This window comes from Pseudonaja textilis, chromosome 8, assembly GCF_049901715.1.
Source record: "Pseudonaja textilis isolate UNSWEBS1 chromosome 8, rPseTex1.2, whole genome shotgun sequence".
Classification (NCBI taxonomy): Eukaryota; Metazoa; Chordata; class Lepidosauria; order Squamata; family Elapidae; genus Pseudonaja; species Pseudonaja textilis.
Window position 1 is genome coordinate 8,520,639 of NC_141997.1, and position 21,663 is coordinate 8,542,301.

Genomic DNA, 21,663 nt, shown 5'->3' on the forward strand with positions numbered 1-21,663 from the left:
GTTGACTGGTTGTATATCACATCACAGGAAAACAGTACCGAGGGCCAGTGATTTATCAATGCTACATCATAATATTTTTTTAAATTTTACATTTCAGAAAATATCTCTCAGGGGAAAAATGGTGTTTCTTTCCATGTACAGAATAGTGATGTGCAGCTTCCTGAATCAGTTAAAAAGCATGTATTTCATGAAAACAATGATATATCCCATAAAAAGTCTTGCATTTCACTGAGAAGAACTTCCAAAAAAAAGAGCCTGCAATTTATGGAACCATTATGACTTTTAAAATATTTTCCATTATTTTACCAAGTAATATACAGGTTTATTTTAACTGTTACACATAATGTGAGCAAAAGAAAGTCATTAATGTACAAGGGCAAAACTTCAACTTTGGGGTCAAAGCTCTACAATATTTCCCCTTTTTAATGCTATTGATAGATATTAACAACATATGTTAAAAGTAGCTTTGTGGCTGCAAAACATGAACCACTCCATATTTGCTTCTTCCCCACCCCAAAATTGAGTTTTAAAAGTTTTTTTACATACTTGACAGAGTTACAAATAACTCAAACTATCATGCAATAATGCTATGTTAAAATAGATACAAATAAGCTAAAGTCTGAAAAAGATGCAAATACTGATTTTCTGAATAATGTACATGGTATTATAACTTCCTTTTATCAGGATGTGGTCACAGACATATTTTTATATAGAGAAAACTATCTGTCTTTTGGTTACCTAATAAATGTATATTTATTTCTAATTAATTGGTCATATTCCTTTGTATAAAAATAAATGTGTACTGTTGAAGTTTTGCTGTAATTATTGAACAAACATGAAGTGCTTTATTATTCTGGTATACAAACCATTTGTATCTATATCTGTAAATAACTTTAAAATGATAAAGTTAAATAAACCATCTAACTGTAAATATGAGTTATGCAACAATGGAAACTGCTTGCTTTATTGCTTGTCAGTATTACAACTTCCTTATGAATAGCTTGATCTCGGGGGGCAGCTGGGACAGAGGTGGGGAGCAGAATTATGGTTTTTAAGAAGATAAAGGAAAAATATACGAAGTATTTCTGTACAGAATACTGTCACATTATTAAAATGAAACCAGTCTGGGTTGAAGGTTGACACAAATACTTCTGGTAATAGCTACAGTATATCATGACATTTTCTAAAAGGAGGAAACTGGAGGAGAAGTTGATCATCTGAGAAGAACTGGGATTTATAGTTTCCAAAGAGATGGTTGTGGAAACAGATCCATGGTATTTAAACAGACCCTTCAGCAAACATAATTCACGATTTATGAGTAGCACAGCTGGGTTTTCAACCAGTCTGCCAGAGATACTTTTTAACTGGAAAGAGGAGTAAAGACAACATAGTTTGAAAAATTGATAGTATTTTCACATGAAGTCAGCCTTGACCTCTGTTGGTAAATTTCTCCCTGAATCCTTGTTTAAAAACTACCTAAAAGATTACTCCTTGCATGCAGATTTAAAATCTATTGTAAAAGATACAAAGGTAAAAGATATAAATATTTGGAAAAAAAACCTATGAAATATCTATTTTTCTTTTTTGAAAACAATTTTATTAGTTTTTAAAGACAAACAAAACAAACAAAACATAAAAACATCCAGCTTTCTTTCATAAATATACAAACAGTGTGTCGGTTGGTTACCAGTTTTTGTGCATTCATTTCGTAGTCTCAATTACAGTTACATTACATAATAACTCATATTATCAATCAGAAATTATATACCCTAGTATCACTATTAAACAATCATTTGACTATGATTTTATTCATTCATACTTTGCGAGATAACTATAATTTATTTAATTTATTTTATAACAAATCATATAATCATACCAAATCCATCCTGAAGACATTTTATAGATGTGATATCAAAGAAAAAAGAAAAAAAATCTCTTTATATATTATCTAAAATTCTAAATATTCTATTATTGTATTTTATCATCCAACCATTGATAGAAAAGGTCCCAAATTTTATAGAATTGTTTATCCTCTTGTTCTCTAATTTCAAATATCAATCTACTCATTTCAGCACATTCCAATATTTTCTTAATAATTTCTTCCTGCAATGGTATTTTCTCATTTTTCCAGTTTTTAGCAAATACAATCCTAGCCGCTGTTAATACATTTACAATCAGGTATTTCAAGTCTTTATTATATGTATCAGGTAAGATTCCCAATAAAAAGATCTCTGGTTTCAAATCTATGTGTTTCTTTGTCAGTTAGTTTGTCAGTTAGAGTGCAGGCTCTAAGGCAGCTGCTACATGTTATATTTGATTGGATAACTAATTGGAAAAGTTAAAAAAAGCTTCACCAGGAAATCTAGTTCCTTTAGATAACTCCATGAATATTTTCCATAGCATTTGGGAGGTGGGGGTGGCAAAAAAAATAGGGAAAAAAAATCCTATATGATTTTCAGAGGAAAATTGTCTGTTCCTAAGCTATGGCTAAAGGAATGCCTTATATCCATACCACCTACCCACCCTTCATCTCTTTGGACTGGACAAAGGCAACTCTAAGTGAGACATTGATTCAATATAAATATTCCAGTTTTAAGAATATAAAAAATATTTGTTCAACTAATATGGTATTTTCCAGGACATTGGGGAAAAATCTAAGAAATCCACAGCTAGGCAATATTCTTATTAGGACTACTCAAAATCTCAGAAAGTTCTCTACTCTCCAAGGATGCATCTCAAGATACTAGGAAACACCACCATTTGAAATGTGTCCAGCTTTATTAATATAAACATTTTTTTTTCCTGTTTTCATCTTAAGAAATGCATATCTGACTGAAGGAGAAAAGTCTCTTTAAAAATTGGATCAATATTTTTAAGTATAGAAAATCAAGTACTATTTTCCATCTTAGCAACTAATACTGAGATGGTCTTAACTGCATCCTGCAGTTAATCCATGCCTAATATTTGAATTTACTTTTCTATTTTTGTGGGAAGCCACCCACTCCAAGAAGAATGAAATATTTTAGGAAATATTAAAAAGGCAGAATATTATATTTTCCTAAAGGAGAAATAGAAAAACATGCTCTTGGAGACAGAAATCAGTCCTCAAGTCTTTAATAGCCTCCAACAGATATTTTGTGCGCATTGAGAAAGATTGGGCCAGCGTATCTACAAAACAAAAGACCTCCAGCTCCAGGGTTGGGATTAAGACATGACCCTCCACAACACAATAGGATTAACCCACTAACAGCAGAGTTTACTGCATTGCACAATCTCCTAAGGACATTGCATCAGCCAAGCTTCAACCAAACTTATCTCAGACAAACATGACCCCACAAGGCCCCATGGGAGTCTGACAACAGCCAATAGAATACATGTTTTTGCTTAGGAACAGGAACTCAAGTTCAAAACCCAAGAGAAGGTATAAAAACCCCTCACTCTGAATTTCATGTGGTCAGTTGCATCAGAACCATCCATGTGCTTCTGCTTCATCAATAAACCATTTTTCCAATCAGCCTCCATATTTCCAGTGTCTTCTAGCTTGGAACTGAACCAGATTGATATTTCTTCCAACATTCTTACACTGACTTAATTTTGAGCTATTTCTTAACCCATACACATACACACACAATAAACTATTTTGTGATCATACTAAATAAATTGCACCATGTTAATTTTAATTGTTTCCTATAAACAAAGTAAACACAATTTTTCTTTTGAACTACTTTTCAGTGTGCATGAAATGAGAGATATTTAAGCATTATAAAATATCTGCTACGGTAAGATACCATGTGTTTTGGTGAACATATCACAATGACATTGATGTATCGCTATGTTCAAAATATTTTCATCCATAAAAAATGATACTTATTCAAAATTCATTCCATGATTTGGCTTTCAAGGACTTCAATCTTTAATCTCTCAAGTCACTGCAGATTCTGTTGTCTAAAATACCAAACAGCAGAATGTTAAAATATGGCTGACAAATTTTTAAATAAATATGCATTTAAAGAAGCGGCTAGTCAAGGACATTCAGTCTGAAGTCTGTCCAAATGCTTTTAGGATTATTCACGCCTGTTTTACAAGTGGTAACATAGCTATCCTTAGCAATGCAGTAATTCTAAACCCTCTTTAAAGCTTGTAACTCTACGCGAACGAATCACGACCTGCAAAACAGACAACTTTGACCTTCAGAACCACCAACTAGCTCCTGGGGATTCTGCTGACGCAACATAAAGACGGTCTGCAGCCATTCAAATCCCGACAGCCCCATAAAGAAACCTCTAACATGACAGTAAAAATAAAATGAAGGGCCCTCTCCCCCTACCCTGAGCCTGTACCTAACCGATTAAAATATCTTCCGCCGCTAGCCTGCATCTGAAGAACGATGTCAATATCTTAAGCTTTAAGGCTCTCTATTGATCTTTCAGGACGCGGCTAAAAGCGCGAGCCTTTTAAGAAACAGGTTCGAGCTTCTGCGGGTCCTTTTAAGTCTAATAATGAGGAAGGAACCTTTTTCAGGCCTCCGTGTCGCGTGCACGTAATTAGCCTAGCCTAGCGTGTTTAGGATCGCGGGCTCCCGCGGGGAGTAGCCTTCTTTCCTCCCCTCCCCCCACCGAAATTCTGCGATCGGCTACAAAGGCTCCCTTGCTGCAACCTTGCAAACTAGTCATTGCATTCTTGGAGGACAACATCGACTGTACCATTGGACAAGAATCTGGTGGGTTGGTTTTACTTTTGAAGTGGGGAAGGGCGGGACACGAAGAATATTTCCGTCCGACAGAATTGCTTGGAGAAGCCGATTGCCGCTAGCTGGAAAATGAGAACCCGTGTCAGTCTTTGGCAGGTAAGGTCGGCATCTCTGCCTATGTCGCATTGGGACCTATGAGGAAGAGGGGTTAATTTGCGATGAAGTATCTAATAAATAGTATCTACTGAGAGCCAAACTAAATGACCTTGGGACCCCTCCTTGTCCTGCTGCCTATATTTGTGTTTCTATGCAACTATGTGCCATAATGCTTTGGAATCACTTTTACTTCGGTATTGGAGGACATCGTAGAGCCATTATAGAGTCTATAATGTATAATGAAGTAATATGTTTTAATATTAAGTCACAAAGGCTTTAGTCATTTTTGCTTTCTGAATCAAATTCTATACAAATTGTAATGCTCATGATTTTACGATGATTTGGTCTCTTTCTGACATGCTAGATTACGTTTCCCATAAATTCTCAACCAAGACTCAGTCAGAAGGACTATGCAAGATAGAAAAGGCATACATCAAGTCTTCAAACCTGGATCCTGTGATTTATCTTTTATTTTCATTTTATTATATAACTATCATGGTATTCCTTGCAAGATTTACATACCACATTGTAAATTACTCGTGCTAAAGTTAAAAAAGTGAAAACATTCAGAAAATTATATGGCTCCTTATCTAAAATTCTTCCAAATAGAAATTTAGTGGGGGTTTTTCTTCAATTAATACTATTTTGCTTGATGTAATAAACATAAAGTTCCCATTCTCACTTATAAGGCATGCTCCAGAAAACATGAAATCTGTATATCACCTCTACTCTTTGGAGACTGACTGTGACTCGCTACACAGCTTGCTTGCAAGCACAGAACAATAATGGGAAGGAGAAAGGAAGGCACTGGAATGTGTGGGTGGTTTGGGAGGCAAACTCTGGAATGCCTCTGGAGCCGGAGTCAGTTCCATGTCCAGGTCACCAATGCTGAGAAGGTCCGAAGCTAACATGTTCTGGTCCAGCTCCTCAAACATGACAAACCCTCTGACCCGAACTCAAAAGATTCCTTCATTAGGAATGCTGGCAGCCCCAACAAAAAGTTTCTCTCGCAGGCTAACAAGTCCATCCAGCCGGAAGATGAATAGTTGTCTGTCACACCTATTCATCTCTGCCCCCTGTCTTTTATCCCCAGAGCTAGGGTGGGGCCTCGCTAGTAGTGGTGGCTCTTCCTTCCCCAGGATTGGCCCATGGCTTTCCACTGCTCTCCTCTGCCTTCTGCACAGCTGTGCATCAGGCACTTGACCCAGCTGTTCCTCCTCTTCTTCATCAACCTCCGGACCTGGGGGCTGTTGACTCTCCATCTGAAGGCTGATGGATGGCCCAGGCTCTGTCTCTTCTCTGCCAGCTCCATTCCCTCTTCCCCCTCAGAGCTCCCAGGTTGCCCTGATGCTGATCCTGACTCCCATGCTTTCTCCTTCTCCTCTGATTTGGCTGCTGGAGGGGCCAGTGGCCAAGATGCCACAACATAACAGATCGTTATCAAAACAATCCAGGTACAATTGATTGGTGGACAAAGGACCATGGGAGGATGAGTGGGGGAGGGAAATTTATCTTATGCTTTCGCACTTGAGATGTTAGAGTTGGCTTTTCCACTTTTGTACCCACATGGAGAACAAAAATGTCTCAGGAGTTTCTTTTGCTGGCTAGCATATTGAGATGGTTGACATTGACTTGATCTGAACATCTCCTTAGTGTCATGACTGCATTAATATGATATGTGAACCCAGTCACTAACATCAGGCTGATGGAAATCATTTGATCACTTGTTTTGGGTCTGTTGAAGCCACTAAGGAGGCATTTTAGATGAAAATGTGCCTGCTTTGAATGCCTCCAAAATCTTGGGAGGATGCAGTTTGCCATAAGGTAGTACAGGATAATACAACTTTGAAGCAGTCATGCTTTTGTAGTTGCTTCACAACTTCCCAGTGCAAATTTATAGGAGAACCCTGCCTGCCAACAAAGACAAACAGTGATTTGCCCTTGTCTACTGTTGTTTGGGACACCCTTTTCATCAGAATCATGGTTGTGTTCATAACTGTATTATAGGTAGTAATATATTAAACAAATTGGGAGCACTGATTCAAACAACAGCATATTCAAAATGTAAATTTACTAGAGCGTTTCCCTCCCCCCAAGATCCTTGTAAGGATAAAAACGTAAAAAAAGTGCTATTCAAACTGTTTGAGATTCCTAGAATAAAGATGGAATAGTTAAATCCTTATGTCGATAAATTATTTGACAGAAATTTATGCACACAAGTGCAGCTATTAGCTGTAGTATTTTAATAAGTGGTATAGTAATTAGTAGTGGTAATTATTCATGTAGAAAGGTAAATTTGCTTTCATTTAGAAATATATAAGTTGCAAGTTATCATTTTGACTGCACCTGGTATGCTTGTTAATAATAGCTGCTGTTTGTTTTGTCTGTTGCCTGTTGCCAGCAACAATTGCAGTTCTGCGTGCTAATGAGTGAATGAACCACAAGTGATAACGGATGCTAGAGAGAAAGAAAGAGGCTCAACTCACACAGTCCCCAACAACACTTTCATGTTTCGTAAGGGATTGTGAGGAAGTTAAAAATGAGGAGCAGGAGCAATTCTGGAGTCCGCCTAGATGGCTACGCTCGACTTGTTCAACAGACAATTTTGAATCAACAGGTGAGTACTGGTTATGATTTGGTATATCTCTCTAGATTTGTTGGCTCTATAAATAAATGTACTGTGTTAGATATTTGAGGTTATTTAAAAATGTTTTTTTCCTGTTGCATAGCATCCAAAGCCAATGAGAACTTCATGGCGTTTTATTAGAATGGGGGGAGGGGAGTTCACTTGAACCCAGCTAATTCTCTATCACTATGTCTTTGCTCTTAATCAGGGCTTCTGGGATTATTTTTTTTAAAAGTAAAGGATTCTGCAGCCTGATCAAAGTTCAACTTTCCTCTTTTTAAAGAAATATTGATCTTTGGTTTTGTATGGATAGGTGTTTGTGACTAAGTGCCAACATACTACAAGAAACATTGATCTTACCTTTGGTTAAAATTAGAAGCTTTATAGATTTCTGGGTAGTTCTACTAATCTGTTCCAAAGTTTTTGGAGGCATCTGAAAAAGTTTTATATGGGTAGAGTGAAAAGGCATGATCCTGAAAAAGAAAGTATGGCATATGGTCTCTACTTGTATGGTTTCATCTTAGGCCTCTGTGATCTTTCTTTTTTTTTTAAGCAAATTTTATTGATTTTAACAACAAACAAACAAAACAAAACATCATTAAACATTAAAAACATAAAACCTCTTTCCGTTATAAATCTTTACAAGGCAGGTAACACATTGTTTTATATCACATTCTTCTAATTTATCCCATTTCCATATAGAGACGTAAATTCCCTTTAACAAATTTCACATTATTTCCCTTTACTCTTATTCAATCACATTTCTTTTCTAGTTTATCTGCTATTCAATCATCACATTTATATTTTCCTCTGGCTTGTTTACAGTTGTTCTCATCCGGCCTTCCTCTGAGATTTTATTAATTCTCAAACACACACATATAAAGTACAAAAAACATAAAACTTCCTTTTAGAAAGTAACTTGGCCCCAGATTACCTCTTTTTGTATGGACTTCAATTAAATTCATGCTCTTCTTATATACCATTACCTATCTTGTTTACCATTCTATACCTTCTATATAACTCCTCCCCACTTATATATTTCATCATACTTTAAGACAATATTTTTATATCTTTTGTCCATTTTTCTATTTACATCTATCTCATTCCCAATATAAAAAAGAATAATTTCTCCTGAAATCACTAATCAGAGTATGATGCCTTTCTATCATACCCCTAAATTGAAATTTGAAATAACACCTAAGTCCCAATCTGATTCTGCTTAGTACATTCTACTATTTCAAAAACAAATACTACAATAATAAAACTATAATAATCAACACATTAGCCCATTAAACTCTATAATTAAACTAATATTTTAAACATTTCCTTTAATATTTTATTAAAACTTAAAATCATTCATTATTAAACATTTTAACATTGTACCTTAATATTTTAATATTTTATTAAATCTTATAAAATTCTAATTTTCTATTTTTAATACAAATACAACTGCTGCAAAACTATCATGTGTACTATGCAGAATCCCCCTTTTTTAAAAAAAGAATCATACATTAGCCTTTGTCCCTAAAAAAAGATTTTCTTTTTCCCATCTTGTTTTATACCTTTATAACTTTTTTCCCCCTTTTCCCTTTCTTTCTTGGCCCACCTAGACTTTTTACCCACTCCTCTCCAAACCTCTGCCTTCTTGGCTTCCCCTTTCTGTTGCATTCTTCTTTCCTTTTGCTTTCTGGCATTATATTGTTTTTGCATCTTATTTTTCTCTTTCATAGATATTTTTTTATGTCTTAAGCCCTTCCTTTTCCCTCCTCTCTTTCTCCTTTCTTTCTTAATCACACTATTTAATTCATTAAAAATGGCTTCTTCTTCCTCCGCTTCTTCCAGCTGTTGTTTAATTTGCTGACACATAGCAAGCGCCATATCTAGAAAACAAAGGGCTTCTCCCATAGCGTCCTTGCCTTCTTTCCTTATTTTTAGATATTGTTTTTTTAGTTCATCGAGAGGTAGAGCCATTATAAACTTTTTCTTCTTCTTTTTCTGTATCCTCTTCTTGTTATTAAGCCAATCAAATATTTCCAAACTTAAAACAATTCCCCAAAATCCCAAAGTCATCAAACAGTCCAGGCAAAGCACAAACTTCTTCCTTTTACAGTTTCTCTTCCTGGGGTAAAGTCAATTAGGGAAAAAAAACCCAATCTGTATTTTAAATCTTTTTTGCAGTTAGCTTCTAATCTCTTTATCTTCAAAGCATCTCCTCCAACAAAGTCTTGGAATAATTTTTTTTTTCCAAGCCTCTCCCTTCCCACTTGTAACAAAGGGCTTTAAATTTTTACCTTCTGTTAGAGAGCAGATTTTCCATGTCCATTTGTTAGTTCCATAAGGGAGGGAGAGTAACTTTATCTTTCAACACTTTCCTTTGCCGCTGAGAACCTCCATTAGAAACATTGTAGCATCCAAAAAGAATAGTAATTTTCCAGGTATTAGATATGTCCTTAAAGTCCCGGTTCAGCCAAGAAAAAAACTTTCATTTTAAAACTTCCTTCTTCCTCCTCCTGCACATTTTTAATCCAGTTGCCGGCTTCTTCGTGGCGGCCATTGAGACCGCCGCTCCACCGCCTTGAGAAAAGGGGGTTATTGCCGGCTGGGGAGGGGGTCTGCGATACCCCTCAACCCCTGTCCGGATGCCCCCTATCTTCAGCTACCCCAACAGGGCAGCCTTATCCTCCAGATCCGTCAGGATCGGAGGCACCAAGACGGCTAGCACAGCAGGGATTGCGGAGAAGGCGAATCCCTGCTGTCACCGAAGCCTGGCAAACCGGAAGCCAGGCCTCTGTGATCTTTCTGTAGTCTGTACCATGTTTCCCCCAAAATAAGACCCACCCCCAAAACTAGCTCTAGACTGGGTTTTTTGAGTAGGCCTAATATAAGCCCTACCCCGAAAATAAGCCTGGGGATGGGCATGACCAGCATGAGAGGCAGCGAGTGTGAGAGGGCTAATTGTGTCCGGCAGCAGCCGCAGTCCCCCAGCCCCTTGGCACAGCGCAAATACCAATAAGTCCGAACATGGAGGCAGAGGCAGGGGAGGGAGAAGACAGATGATCCGGATGTACTATGTGGTTACCTGACTCCTGGGAGGCTCCCGGGAGGCTCGCGCATTGGCAAATGCACCAGCAGCAGGTGAAGGCAGAGGCATGGTGAATGATGGAGGCAGATCCCGACACCCCAAACAGGAGTGTGTTCAGCACGGCCTCAGGCAAGCCAAGAGATTGCGGGACAGAGTGGGCAGCACATTGGGATCTCCTTTGCCTCCGCCTGCACACTTTGCTGCACACTTTTCACCCAGAGGGAGATGAAGCTTGCAAAGGGGACACTTTGAAATGGAACTAATCACTTCGTTTCAAACCATCCTCTCTGCAAGCACATGAAGCTTTGAGTCGCCGTCATTTCTCTGTCTGGGTGAAAAGTGTTTGCTCGCCTATTGGGGTTCTTGAGAATGGAGCAAAAAGTAATTAGGATACTGATAAAACAACTAACATTTGAAAAACCAGTATAGCAGAGAACAGTATATTTATTGAATTGCATCTGGTTTTTAACTAATGCACAATATTTATTTATTAGATTTGTATTTATTTGATTTGTGTGCCACCCTTCTTGTCTGGAGGCCACTATTGGCATTATACTGAAACTCCTGTTTTTGATCTCTTGGTGGCTTTTGATCATAGTATCCTTCTGGAATGGGATTAGGAGTGGGAGGCAGGGTGTACTAAGGGTTTATCTATTTTCTCTGTATTCAGGCTGAGTTGGGGTTAACGAGGGAGAGGAGTTGGAGGCTTCTCCTGTTTGGGGTGCCTCAAGGCTCAGTGCCCTTGCCCCTCCTGTTTAGCATCTTTATAAGACCACATGGTATTGTGAGGTGCAGTATCATCACTATGTTGATAATAACCAGGTATATGTCTTGGCCAATGATCAGCTAGATGATGCTGGAAAGATCTTGTCTCAATATCTAAAGGCTGTATGAATCTGGGTGAGAAAGAACAAACAAAGGCTCAACTCTGACAAGATTGAGCAGCTATGGAAGTTTCAACTCTCTAATTTTGGAGTAGTTCCTTCTTTCCTCCTGAATGGGATTTTACTCCCTCTTTAGGACTGGTAGTCAATTTGGGGACCTTCTTTGACTCATAGCTCCTGCTTGAACTGCTGTGATCAGGATGTCCTTTGCCCAAATTCATCTCATATGCATGAAGCCATACGTAGACAGGGAAACCCTGTCATGCTTTGATCACTTCCCAATTGGACTACTGTATTGCAATATGGCATCTATCAAGTTGTGCTACTTTCAAGGTAAGGTGGTAACAACTCTGAATATTTCCCTGAATTTTTAAGAACTTTTCTAGTACATTAGAAACTCTGTCGTTCAGGAGTTAAGTAAAGAAATCTATCTGAAATGATAACCCAACAGGTCATGGTTTGTCTAGTATCTACCGAAAATCTTAGACAAATTGCCAGTTAATTATCTTGCCTTTATCATAGTGGATTTGTGTTCTGCTCATTTTCCTGCAATCTCATACTTCAACCTGGTGAGGCTTACAAATGGCAACTTAGAATGTCTTAATTCTGTATAAAAGTTTCCTGTTCACCAAAGGGAAGTAAATGGGACTTTGTGGTCAGTATCTCAAAATGTGTTGCGTTCTTCATTTATTTATTTTTTTTAAAGTAACCCTATAATGTATCTAGTATTGTTTACTAACAGACTTTGCATATGTTAGTTAATTAAATAGTAGCATGCCCACCATGGCCATCTGTTTTCATTATAGAGATTAGATTTGGGGGGAAAAATCTTCCTAATTCTGAGCTTTATTCCTCAACCATTATGGAACAGTAACTCTATATCCTATTTAATAAATTGCTTCTTATTTTCCTCCCATTTTTTTAAAAAAAATTAGAATCCAGTTACAGGACTACTTTCTGCCAGCACAGAGCAAAAGGATGCTTGGGTGCGAGATAATATATATAGCATTTTGGCTGTCTGGGGCCTAGGGATGGCCTACAGGAAGAATGCAGACCGGGATGAGGACAAAGCCAAAGCATATGAATTAGAACAGGTACCGATTGCGACTACACTTATTTCCTTATATATGAAACATATACATAGGTAAATGGTACCAGTGCTTTTATGAAAAATATGTCCTTCATTTTAAATATACTACAAAATATGTTAATTTGGGAGTAATGTTAAAACTTGAGAATTGAAAAAAGATAAACATGGATTTTTGAATAAGAACAACTTTCTTTTAAAGCTTTTGATGTGTCATCTTTTTAAAAATTCTATGATATCTTGATTAATTTATCATAAATTGACAGCACATCTTTAATATGTCAAATGTTATTTAAGACAGAGGTTGGTTCCCAACCCCTGCGCCATGACCTATTCAGAATTGGGCTGCATGAGTGACTGGCTAGAGTGTTTGTGTGCGCACACGCAGCTCAACTTGCACAAGTGGCGGGTTGGTGGCTACTTGTGTGTGTGCTGCATGGGTGTACTGTGCATGCTGACCCCCCCACTCTTGTGGCTCTGTTCCCCTCTCTCCCTGGTTGGGCCATCAAACTGCAAAGATTAGGGACTGCTGATCTAAGACAAGCTTTTTTAAATACTGGAAGAGTTCCAAAACACTATATATAAATGCATAAATCTAGATATTCAATTTTTACATGAACATTTATAATTAGTTATACTGTAGGTATACTTTATAAAAATTAAATTGGATAGTAATGATTTTCCTTTTACTTCCATAGAATGTTGTGAAACTAATGCGGGGGCTCTTGCAATGCATGATGAGACAGGTAAAAATCAACATTAATCTTTACTAATTTATAAGCAGTGGCATAAAATCTAATTAAAGTGACTCTGAGTTTTGGTGTAAAGAAGAACACTGTTTAGTAGCCCTGGAGTCCCTATAAAATTGTGGAAAAAAGCTGATTTTTGACAGAGTGATTCCCCCCCCTCTTCTTTATGGGATGGGAAAGAATTATAATGTATTAAGTTGCTGTAATATATCTGTTTATATTACTACTTTAAATGGTTCCAAGGTTCCCCTCCCCACTCCAAAATCTGATCAAAATTGTTCAGTTCCAGTCAGTACGTGTCAACTATACAGATGCAATTTATAAATCACATAAGTAAATAACAAAGTATGCTTTCCTACAGTAAATGCTTAGCTCTGTCTAGTCGCCTCAACTCTATCCCAGATTAAGGGACTATAAGATAAGATAAGATAAGATAAGATAAGATAAGATAAGATAAGATAAGATAAGATAGACAGACAGATAAATAAAAATGGGAAATGAAGCCTTGCTTATTTTTAGATTGAAATTAATTCTTTAGGTAGCTCATTTTGTTTTCTTTAAGTAAGACTCCATTTTGTTTACATTGATAAAAACATCCATCATGGATTGGTTTAGCAATTGTATCAACTCAGGTTTGTTTTCATGATATTTTAAGCATGATGTATTGGCTGCATTTAGAGTAATTGATATCCCTCTTTAGCAGCTGAGAATTAAGAATACTACCTAACTCTGCTAATTCCAAATATTGTATTTTTGCTAGTTATCCCAATGTGATGTAAAATATATCTGATTACAGGGTGACTGAAAGTAAGCTTTAATCTGTTTTTTAAAAAAAATCCAAGGTATTACTGTTGCAGTAATATGCTGCAACACTAGACTGAATGATTCCATTCAAAAGTAATCTGCTCAATTAAATTTGGATTTTGATAAATATTTTGAATAAGAATGGGAAAAAGTCAGTCTGCTATACTGGTTTAGATACCAGGCTAGAAATGGGAAGACCATAAATTTTAATCTGCCTTGAGCATAAAGCCAGCTGGTTATTTATTAAATATCTGTCTTTGAGAAAGTTACTTTCTCTCAACCCTAGAAGGAAGGCAGTGGCAAATCATTTCTGATATTTAGACAAAAACCCTGCAAAGACTGATCCAGGCAGTTGCTTATAGAACTGATTCAAAGATGTATACATATGCATGCACAATATTTTATTTTATGACAAAATCATAATTTATGAAAGTTTGTGGTTCAAAAACTGGTTTTGGAATGTTTCCTGATTTTCTTAGGTAGATAAGGTTGAAAAGTTCAAGCACACTCAGAGTACCAAGGATTGCCTGCATGCCAAATATAACACGGCCACTTGTGGAACAGTAGTTGCAGATGACAAGTGGGGACATCTACAAGTAGATGCAACTTCGCTTTACCTTCTCTTCCTGGCTCAGATGACAGCATCAGGTAAGCTATGTCATAATAATAGTGATCTTGGGAATCTTCTAAGAAAAATTCAGTGTTGTCATATCAGCTAGTTATAGAAAAAAATTAACTTCAATATTTGACTTATTGTTTTGCCATACCCAATAAGCAGGAGTGGATAAATTGGCATTCATGCCTCTGGTAGCTGTCTAAAATTCTTCCTCATCCTTGAGAAGGTCATCTATTATGTGTTGCATTTTGAAATATTTTAACTGGGTTTAAGTATGAATTGTAAACAGATTGTTTTGCAAAGGTATACAAAGGAGACCACCTATATGCTCATGCTTATTTTAAAATTTATGTATGTGAGAAATTTCCTATAAGAATGATAAACTACTGAATGGAGTAAAAACACGAATAGTTCATTTTATTGCATGTGATTTATGTTAAATGTCTTAATAATGGTTCTTTCTTAATCAGGATTGCGTATTATTTTCACACTTGATGAAGTGGCCTTTATACAGAATCTTGTATTTTATATCGAGGCTGCCTATAAAGTTGCTGTAAGTATTTTCTTTTCTTTTTTTTCTTCAAGTTTTATTAGATTTTTATTTTTAAGTATACATCAATATCAATACATGAACAGTGTGGCCCCTGGGTAAAATTCATTTAGACATCAATAATGATAATCATAATAATATAATCAAACTTATATAATCCTAGTATTAATATACATGGTTTTTTAAAGTAGTTATTCAATATTCCATTTTAATGCCAATGATATAAGCATACATGGTAATACCATCTTTCAACCTCTGATCAACCTTTAATGCCAATGATATTATAAGCATACATGGTAATACCATCTTTCAACCTCTGATCTTTTCCATAAAATTATTGTTTGTATTCTGGTCCCACTCCTGGCCTGCTTGCTGTCGGTGCCATCAGTGCCCACATGCAGCCCCGAGACATCCACGCCCTTGCTAGCAGGAGCGCTGTCACCAGTTGCTCCCCTGTGCCCACCTGCTTGCCTTGCGCCCCTGGCAGCTTTTAACAATGCTGCAGGTAAGGCCCAGGTTCCACGTGAGGTGGGGGAGAGGGCAGGCATGACTGGCTGGACACGCCTGGAGCGCGATTCTGGCAGAGGAGGAGTGGATATCCCTGCGGCCCTTGCCCACTCATGCCGCTGCCACCAGGAAAAGTAGGTGGTCCGCAGCACACCCATGTTGGCAACAGGGGTGATAAACAGCGGTGGATGGACCGATATGCACTGGGAGAGAGGATAGCGCATGGGAAATTGCAGCATCGGAGCCCTTCCCAGGTGTTCCCTGGCCTGCAAAGAGAGGGCGCGATCTCCCACGCTCCCTCCCTCAGGAGCTGCAAAGCGCTTGCTTCCCCTCTAGCACCCGCTAAGCCTCCTCCCACCATGCTTCTCTTCCTTGCCAGAAGCACTCGCACCCCCAGCGGGAAGGAGGAGGCTTGGTGAATGCCAGATGGGTGGCGAGCACTTTGCGGCTCCTGGGGGGGAAATCGAGCCTCCCCTTGCAACATCTTCGCCTGGGGGCATCGCTGGCAGCCGCTTCCTGTGGCTCAGGAATTCCACATTCTCGCTGCTGCTTGGCCTCCTCAATGCGCAGAAGCAAGAGGAAGAAGCCACAATGCGGGTTTGCTAGGGAGACTGCTAGGCAGACTACAGGATTAAAATCACCCTTGCCCTGGTTGGCCCTGCCCATGTCCGCCCAGTCACACCCATGTCTCATTTAAAGCTCTTTAGTTTAGCTCCAAGACCAAAAAAAAATCCTGATCAGGGAGACTTCTATTTCTAAGCAGAAGAGAAAGCCACGGGTCACCTGAAGTGGCTCCCTTTGAGTGCGGAGAAAGGTTGTGATTTAACTCCTTTACCCTCCGAAAGTTCCTTCTACCTTCCTGCCTCATCTCTCTCAGCGCCTCTTCTCTGCGTACAGGAGGAGTCGCATTCTCGCGGTGATTGGTTAGCCCTGCAGCTGAGAGGAAAAGCGAGGAGGCAGCGGCTGGGGGAAAAGTTGGGGAGACAGGAGGAGGGTCCCTCTTCCCAGCCAGGAGGGGCTCTCTGTGATCGCTGCTGTTCCCCTTTGTGGGGCAGAGTCTGACGTCTTCTCTCACCTGGCAGTCGTGGCTAAGGAAAGGCTGCCAGTGGGTACTTTAACACCTGTGGTAATCCAAAGCTTGGGTTTCTGCTCTTGGTCTCTCTCTGTCACAGGTGTCAGTACAGGAGCCATGTGGGGAGGGCTACAGAAGGCTTCACCCTCCTCCTCCCTCCATCTCCAGGCAACTGTGTGTGTAGCCAGAGAACTGGGGGAGAGAGAGAGAGGGAGAAAGAGGGAGAAAAGGAGAAAGAGAGAGAGAGAGAGAAAGAGGGAGAAAGAGATGAAAGAGGGAGAAAGGGAGAAAGAGAGACAGAGATGAGATGTTTCTTTTGGGAAAGGGGACTTATCTAAGCAGGAGTTCCCTCCTCAGTTTACCCCACCTGAAAGGGGAAAGGGGGTCCCTTTTTGTTGTTATTTGAATAAAATGAAATCCACTATTTGTACCTAGTGTGGCTGTTCTTTATTTCTTGCTTTTTCAACCTCAGCTGCTTTGTGTGGCACAGCTGAGGTTGAAAAAGCAGGAAAGAAAAAGATTTTCAAATGTTGTGCATGCATGCGCAGCCCGTGTCAGCTGTCCGGGTGGCACAGCTGATGATTTCTTGCAAACGCTGTGCACACACGCTCAAAATGCACACTCACCAAATGGTTGGATCCCCCCCCGCGTGTTGGCACTTCACAATAAATAAGTGGGTTTGGGGTTGCAGTTTGGGCACTCGATGCCGAGAAGCTTCATCATCATTGTCTAGTATTAATACACACGTTTATATTAAGGCATAGCCCTTCATTATCTGATTGTTCAAATTCACAACACGCCATTCAAGTATCAGTCTTCCTATTATTTAAACATACTTAATAATACCATCTTTCAACCTCCATCTTTCCATCGAACTATTTCTTTATATAAGGGTGTGTATTCTTATTTCTACCTCTATTAAAATTTCTAATCAGGCCATTGTTATATTAGAAATATATACATATGCACATACATACATACATATGTACCTACATACGTACATGTGTCTGTGTGTGCGAAAAAAGAATATATATACATATATATGTATATATTAATGATGATGATAATAATAATAATAATAATAATAATAATAATAATAATAATACCACCTTTCTATCCATCATCTCTCATTCATTTTAATACTTCAATTCTTATTCGTTTTTTGGCTTGCCTCCCACACTCCTCTCTTGGATCTTTATCGCTATCAATCTCTGTATCTTTACAATTCAGAGTGGATATATCTCCCATCTGTATCCTCCTCAGCTGCCAGAGTATCCACCCAAACCCCTATCTCCCTTTCAAAAGTATCTTCCAGGTTATCTGATTCCATTTTTAAATTTCTTAAAGTGCTTTTCCTTTGGTTTATTTCATCAGTCATTATTGTCTTTATCGTCTTCTTCTCATCATCTTGCTTTGTTTGCTGGTTTTATTTTTATTTATTTTTATTTATTTTTTGTCAATTGCTTACAAAATAATACGTATAAGTAAAAACATAGTTATAAATACATGAATACATATAAGAAAAATAAAAAATAAAAATAAAAGAAACAATAGGACAGGGACGGTAGGCACATTGGTGCACTTATGCACACCCCCTACAGACTCTTAGGAAAGGGGTGAGGTCAATAGTAGACAGTCTAAGGTTAAAGTTTTTGGGGTTTGGGGAAGCAACCACAGAGTCAGGTAGAGTATTCCAGACATTGACCACTCTGTTGCTGAAGTCGTATTTCCTGCAATCAAGTTTGTTATGATTAACCTTGAGTTTGTTTCTATTGTTTCCTCTTGTGTTGCTATGGTTGAAGCTGAAGTATTCATTTGTAGGTAGGACATTGCAGTGTATGATTTTATATACTATACTTAGATCGGACCAAAGGCGGCGTAGTTCTAGGTTTTCTAGGTCTAGAATTTCGAGTCTGGTGGCATAAGGTATTCTGCAACGAGTAGAGGAATGGAGAACTCTTCTTGTGAAATATTTCTGGACTTTCTCAACTGTGTTAATATCAGATACGTAATGTGGGTTCCAGACTGATGAGCTGTATTCGAGTATTGGTCTAGCAAATGTTTTGTATGCTGTAGTTATTAGTGTAATATTACCAGAGAAAAAGCTATATAAGATTAGTTTAACAACTCTTAAGGCCTTTTTGGCTATGTAGTTACAGTGGGCTGTAGCACTTAGGTCATTAGAGATGAGTACTCCATATCCTTGACAGAGTTTGGATCATCAACAAGGTCTTGACTATTCAGCCTGTATTTTATTTTCTGATTATTATTTTTTTGCCAATATGTAGGAGAGAGCATTTATTTGTTGAGATTTGAAGTTGCCATTTGTTTGACCATTCTGATACACAGTCAAGGTCTTTTTGAAGGGTAGCAGTATTGTATGTGGTGTTGAATAGCTTTACATCATCAGCAAAGAGAACGCAGTTGCTCTTGATATGATCACAGAGGTCATGTATGTAGAGTATGAAAAGAGTTGGTCCTAGAATACTGTCTTGCGGGACAGCACTGTTGACAGGTACAGAATTTGATAGGACGTCGCCAATTTTGACCATTTGTTGTCTGTTTGACAGGAATGCTTCTATCCAGTTATGCAGGTGGTTTGTCTGTTCTGTCTTTTTTTCCGTACTTTCTGCTATCTCCTCTCTTTCCTGGACTCTTTGATCTTCATTCATTATCAGTCGTAGCATATTTTCTATTTACCCATATATGCCTTGCATTAGGTACTTTATGGCTCTGTGATTCTTTTCCATAGTACCCTTAATGCTTTGAAACATCAACACCATTTCTCTTGAAATTTCACTTCTTTCGCCAATGAAGAATCTTGTCTTAATTTAATAAGTCCCGTTCTTACTCAAGTCCAAAAACAATATATTCCAGTCCAATGTTACTCCTCAAAAAGTTCAATAATCATAGTTCTTTACATCTCAGGATTATTAATCATTTCCATTTAAGTAGTCCAGGAAGCTTTGGCAAATCAAGTCACTTTGCCTTACTTAAAAGTCTTCCTTATTCTCACAATAGAGTCTCCAGCAATCATATAGTAACCACTCTCCTCCAGATGAATGTTGTTTCTCTCTCTCATCAATTTTTTTTCTAAACTTGTAGGGGTCTGATATATTTCATTCACCAATAGATGGTGCCCTCAGCTTAGGTTTCAGCGTTGTTTCAAGTCTTGTAGATTTAATTAATCCAAATGTAGTTCAGTTTATGGAAGCAAAGTCAGCTATTCAAGTAGATTCAGTTAGATAGTCCAGCTTTATAATGCCTTTCCAAAATAATGCCTGACTAATTTAAAAGTCCAATTTTCCAATGTTGTAAAAAGTCTTTAGCTTTTCTCTCTTAGTTCCTTTCTTTAAGGTCTAGGATTTTTCTCTCTATGGTTGTTCACTGCTTTGAAAAATAGTTCTAAGAATCACTTTTCCTTGATTTTTCTCTTTCTTTTTCTCTTTAAAGTTAGGGTCTAAATAAAAAGAAATCTTCTCACCCAGCTCCAATCACTGTTCATCTTGCACAGTTCTTTGTTCCCTTAGCTGTCCCAGCTTCATGGCATGATGGCTGCCTCTTCTCCTTGTCGAGGGAGAGGGAAGAAGCCCTGAGTCTAGCAGGAGAGTTGCTGGTCTCTGCGTACTGCAGGGCATCGCTCTTTTCTTCATCACCCCTACAGGGTGGCTTTAACTCCTTTTGGAGCCCTCCAACAGGGAGAACTCTGTGTGGGAGTGCAGAGACCCTGTTCCTCACATCTGAAAGAGCTGCGACATCAGCTGGAAGTCTGAAGTTGCTATAAGTATTTTCATGGGCATTCCAAATCCAGAGTTTGTATAATTTGAAATTTCCTGGTCAGAAACTTTCTTCTAAGTTAATAATGATAGCCATCTCCTTATCCTGTTTAATCTCTCCAGTTGGAGAGTTCTTAGCTACTTTACTCAAGACATCTCTTTAGCCCAGTTCTAGGAAAATAGAAAGAAACATGCTTTAGGTCTTCCTGTCCAAATTCCAGAAACGTAGAACGCCACAAATCTTTTTCCAATTCTGGAATACAAGAGGTAACTATGTAACTATACAATCTTGCATATAGAAAGGGCTTTAAATGTTAATTTCCTTCTCAAACCAAAAGGCAACAATGAAAGAATTCCAAATAATATCCATATAATTTAAACAATACGGCCAAAAGACAAACACAGATAGATGCAAGCATTTCATATTGACTCATCAGTACCTACATTACAATAACATGGTTAAAATCGACCTCAAATATAAGATCAAGCAAGAGCATTAATTAAGCCTATAATGTATGCAGGAAAGTAACCAATGGCAAGCTTTATGCTCACAGGAGGCGTAGATTGACATAAAGCCATTTCTGCACGCACAAGGGGGCTTCAAATGGTTAATGGCAACTGCCTCAGCAAAATGTAGGAAACAAGAGTTCCTGTGGCACAATAGAACTTTAGATGCAAAGTTTTAATCCACCTGGATAGTAGTAAGTGTCTCATAATGTAATAGTAAGTCTCTCTTAATGGCCGAAGAAGGCATTTTATGGCCATGATTTGCTGCTGTTGTTGGATTACTCAAGGCTGTTTGGACCCATTTCAGAAGATGTTCCTTTATTCTGAAAACCAAACACCTGTCAGTTCTGCCGATGTAATTGTCTCTAGAATTAAAAATAAATAGGTAAACATGAATTTTGGTGCTGATAGGTTGTGCCTCCTTAATTAGGGGCAGCGGTAGCCTCCTGAGTTTGATGCAATATGTGAAGCTCAGCCATACAGAGTCATCAGGTATGCTAATTGATCTCCCTGAAAGGGCAGCTCAATAAATACCTTCTTTTTACTGGCAGTTGGAA

At 38.1% G+C, this 21,663-nt stretch overlaps 2 protein-coding genes across 15 annotated transcripts in view; both read left to right on the forward strand.

Moving 5' to 3' along the window:
- ADGRG2 (adhesion G protein-coupled receptor G2) overlaps positions 1-760 on the forward strand; it is a 57,658-nt gene extending 56,898 nt beyond the window's left edge. For all 3 annotated transcript variants that reach the window (XM_087938228.1, XM_026714264.2, XM_087938229.1), the window contains one exon: positions 98-760. In XM_087938228.1, the coding sequence (XP_087794354.1) occupies positions 98-279 (182 nt within the window). In that variant the 3' untranslated portion in view covers positions 280-760. The remainder of the gene's footprint in view (positions 1-97) is intronic.
- Positions 761-4,423: 3,663 nt separating this feature from the next.
- PHKA2 (phosphorylase kinase regulatory subunit alpha 2) overlaps positions 4,424-21,663 on the forward strand; it is a 106,098-nt gene continuing 88,858 nt past the window's right edge. For 6 of the 12 annotated variants that reach the window (XR_003375342.2, XR_015744532.1, XR_015744533.1 and 3 more), the window contains exons 1-6: positions 4,446-4,846; positions 7,248-7,463; positions 12,374-12,532; positions 13,224-13,271; positions 14,558-14,726; positions 15,165-15,247. Coding sequence is in view for 8 of the 12 variants with exons in the window: in XM_026714291.2 (XP_026570076.1) it covers positions 7,386-7,463; positions 12,374-12,532; positions 13,224-13,271; positions 14,558-14,726; positions 15,165-15,247 (537 nt within the window). In the remaining 4 variants the exon portion in view is untranslated. Of the gene's footprint in view, positions 4,847-7,247; positions 7,464-12,373; positions 12,533-13,223; positions 13,272-14,557; positions 14,727-15,164; positions 15,248-21,663 lie in introns of all 12 variants that reach the window. The other 6 variants (XM_026714293.2, XM_087938256.1, XM_087938254.1 and 3 more) reach the window with 6 other exon arrangements.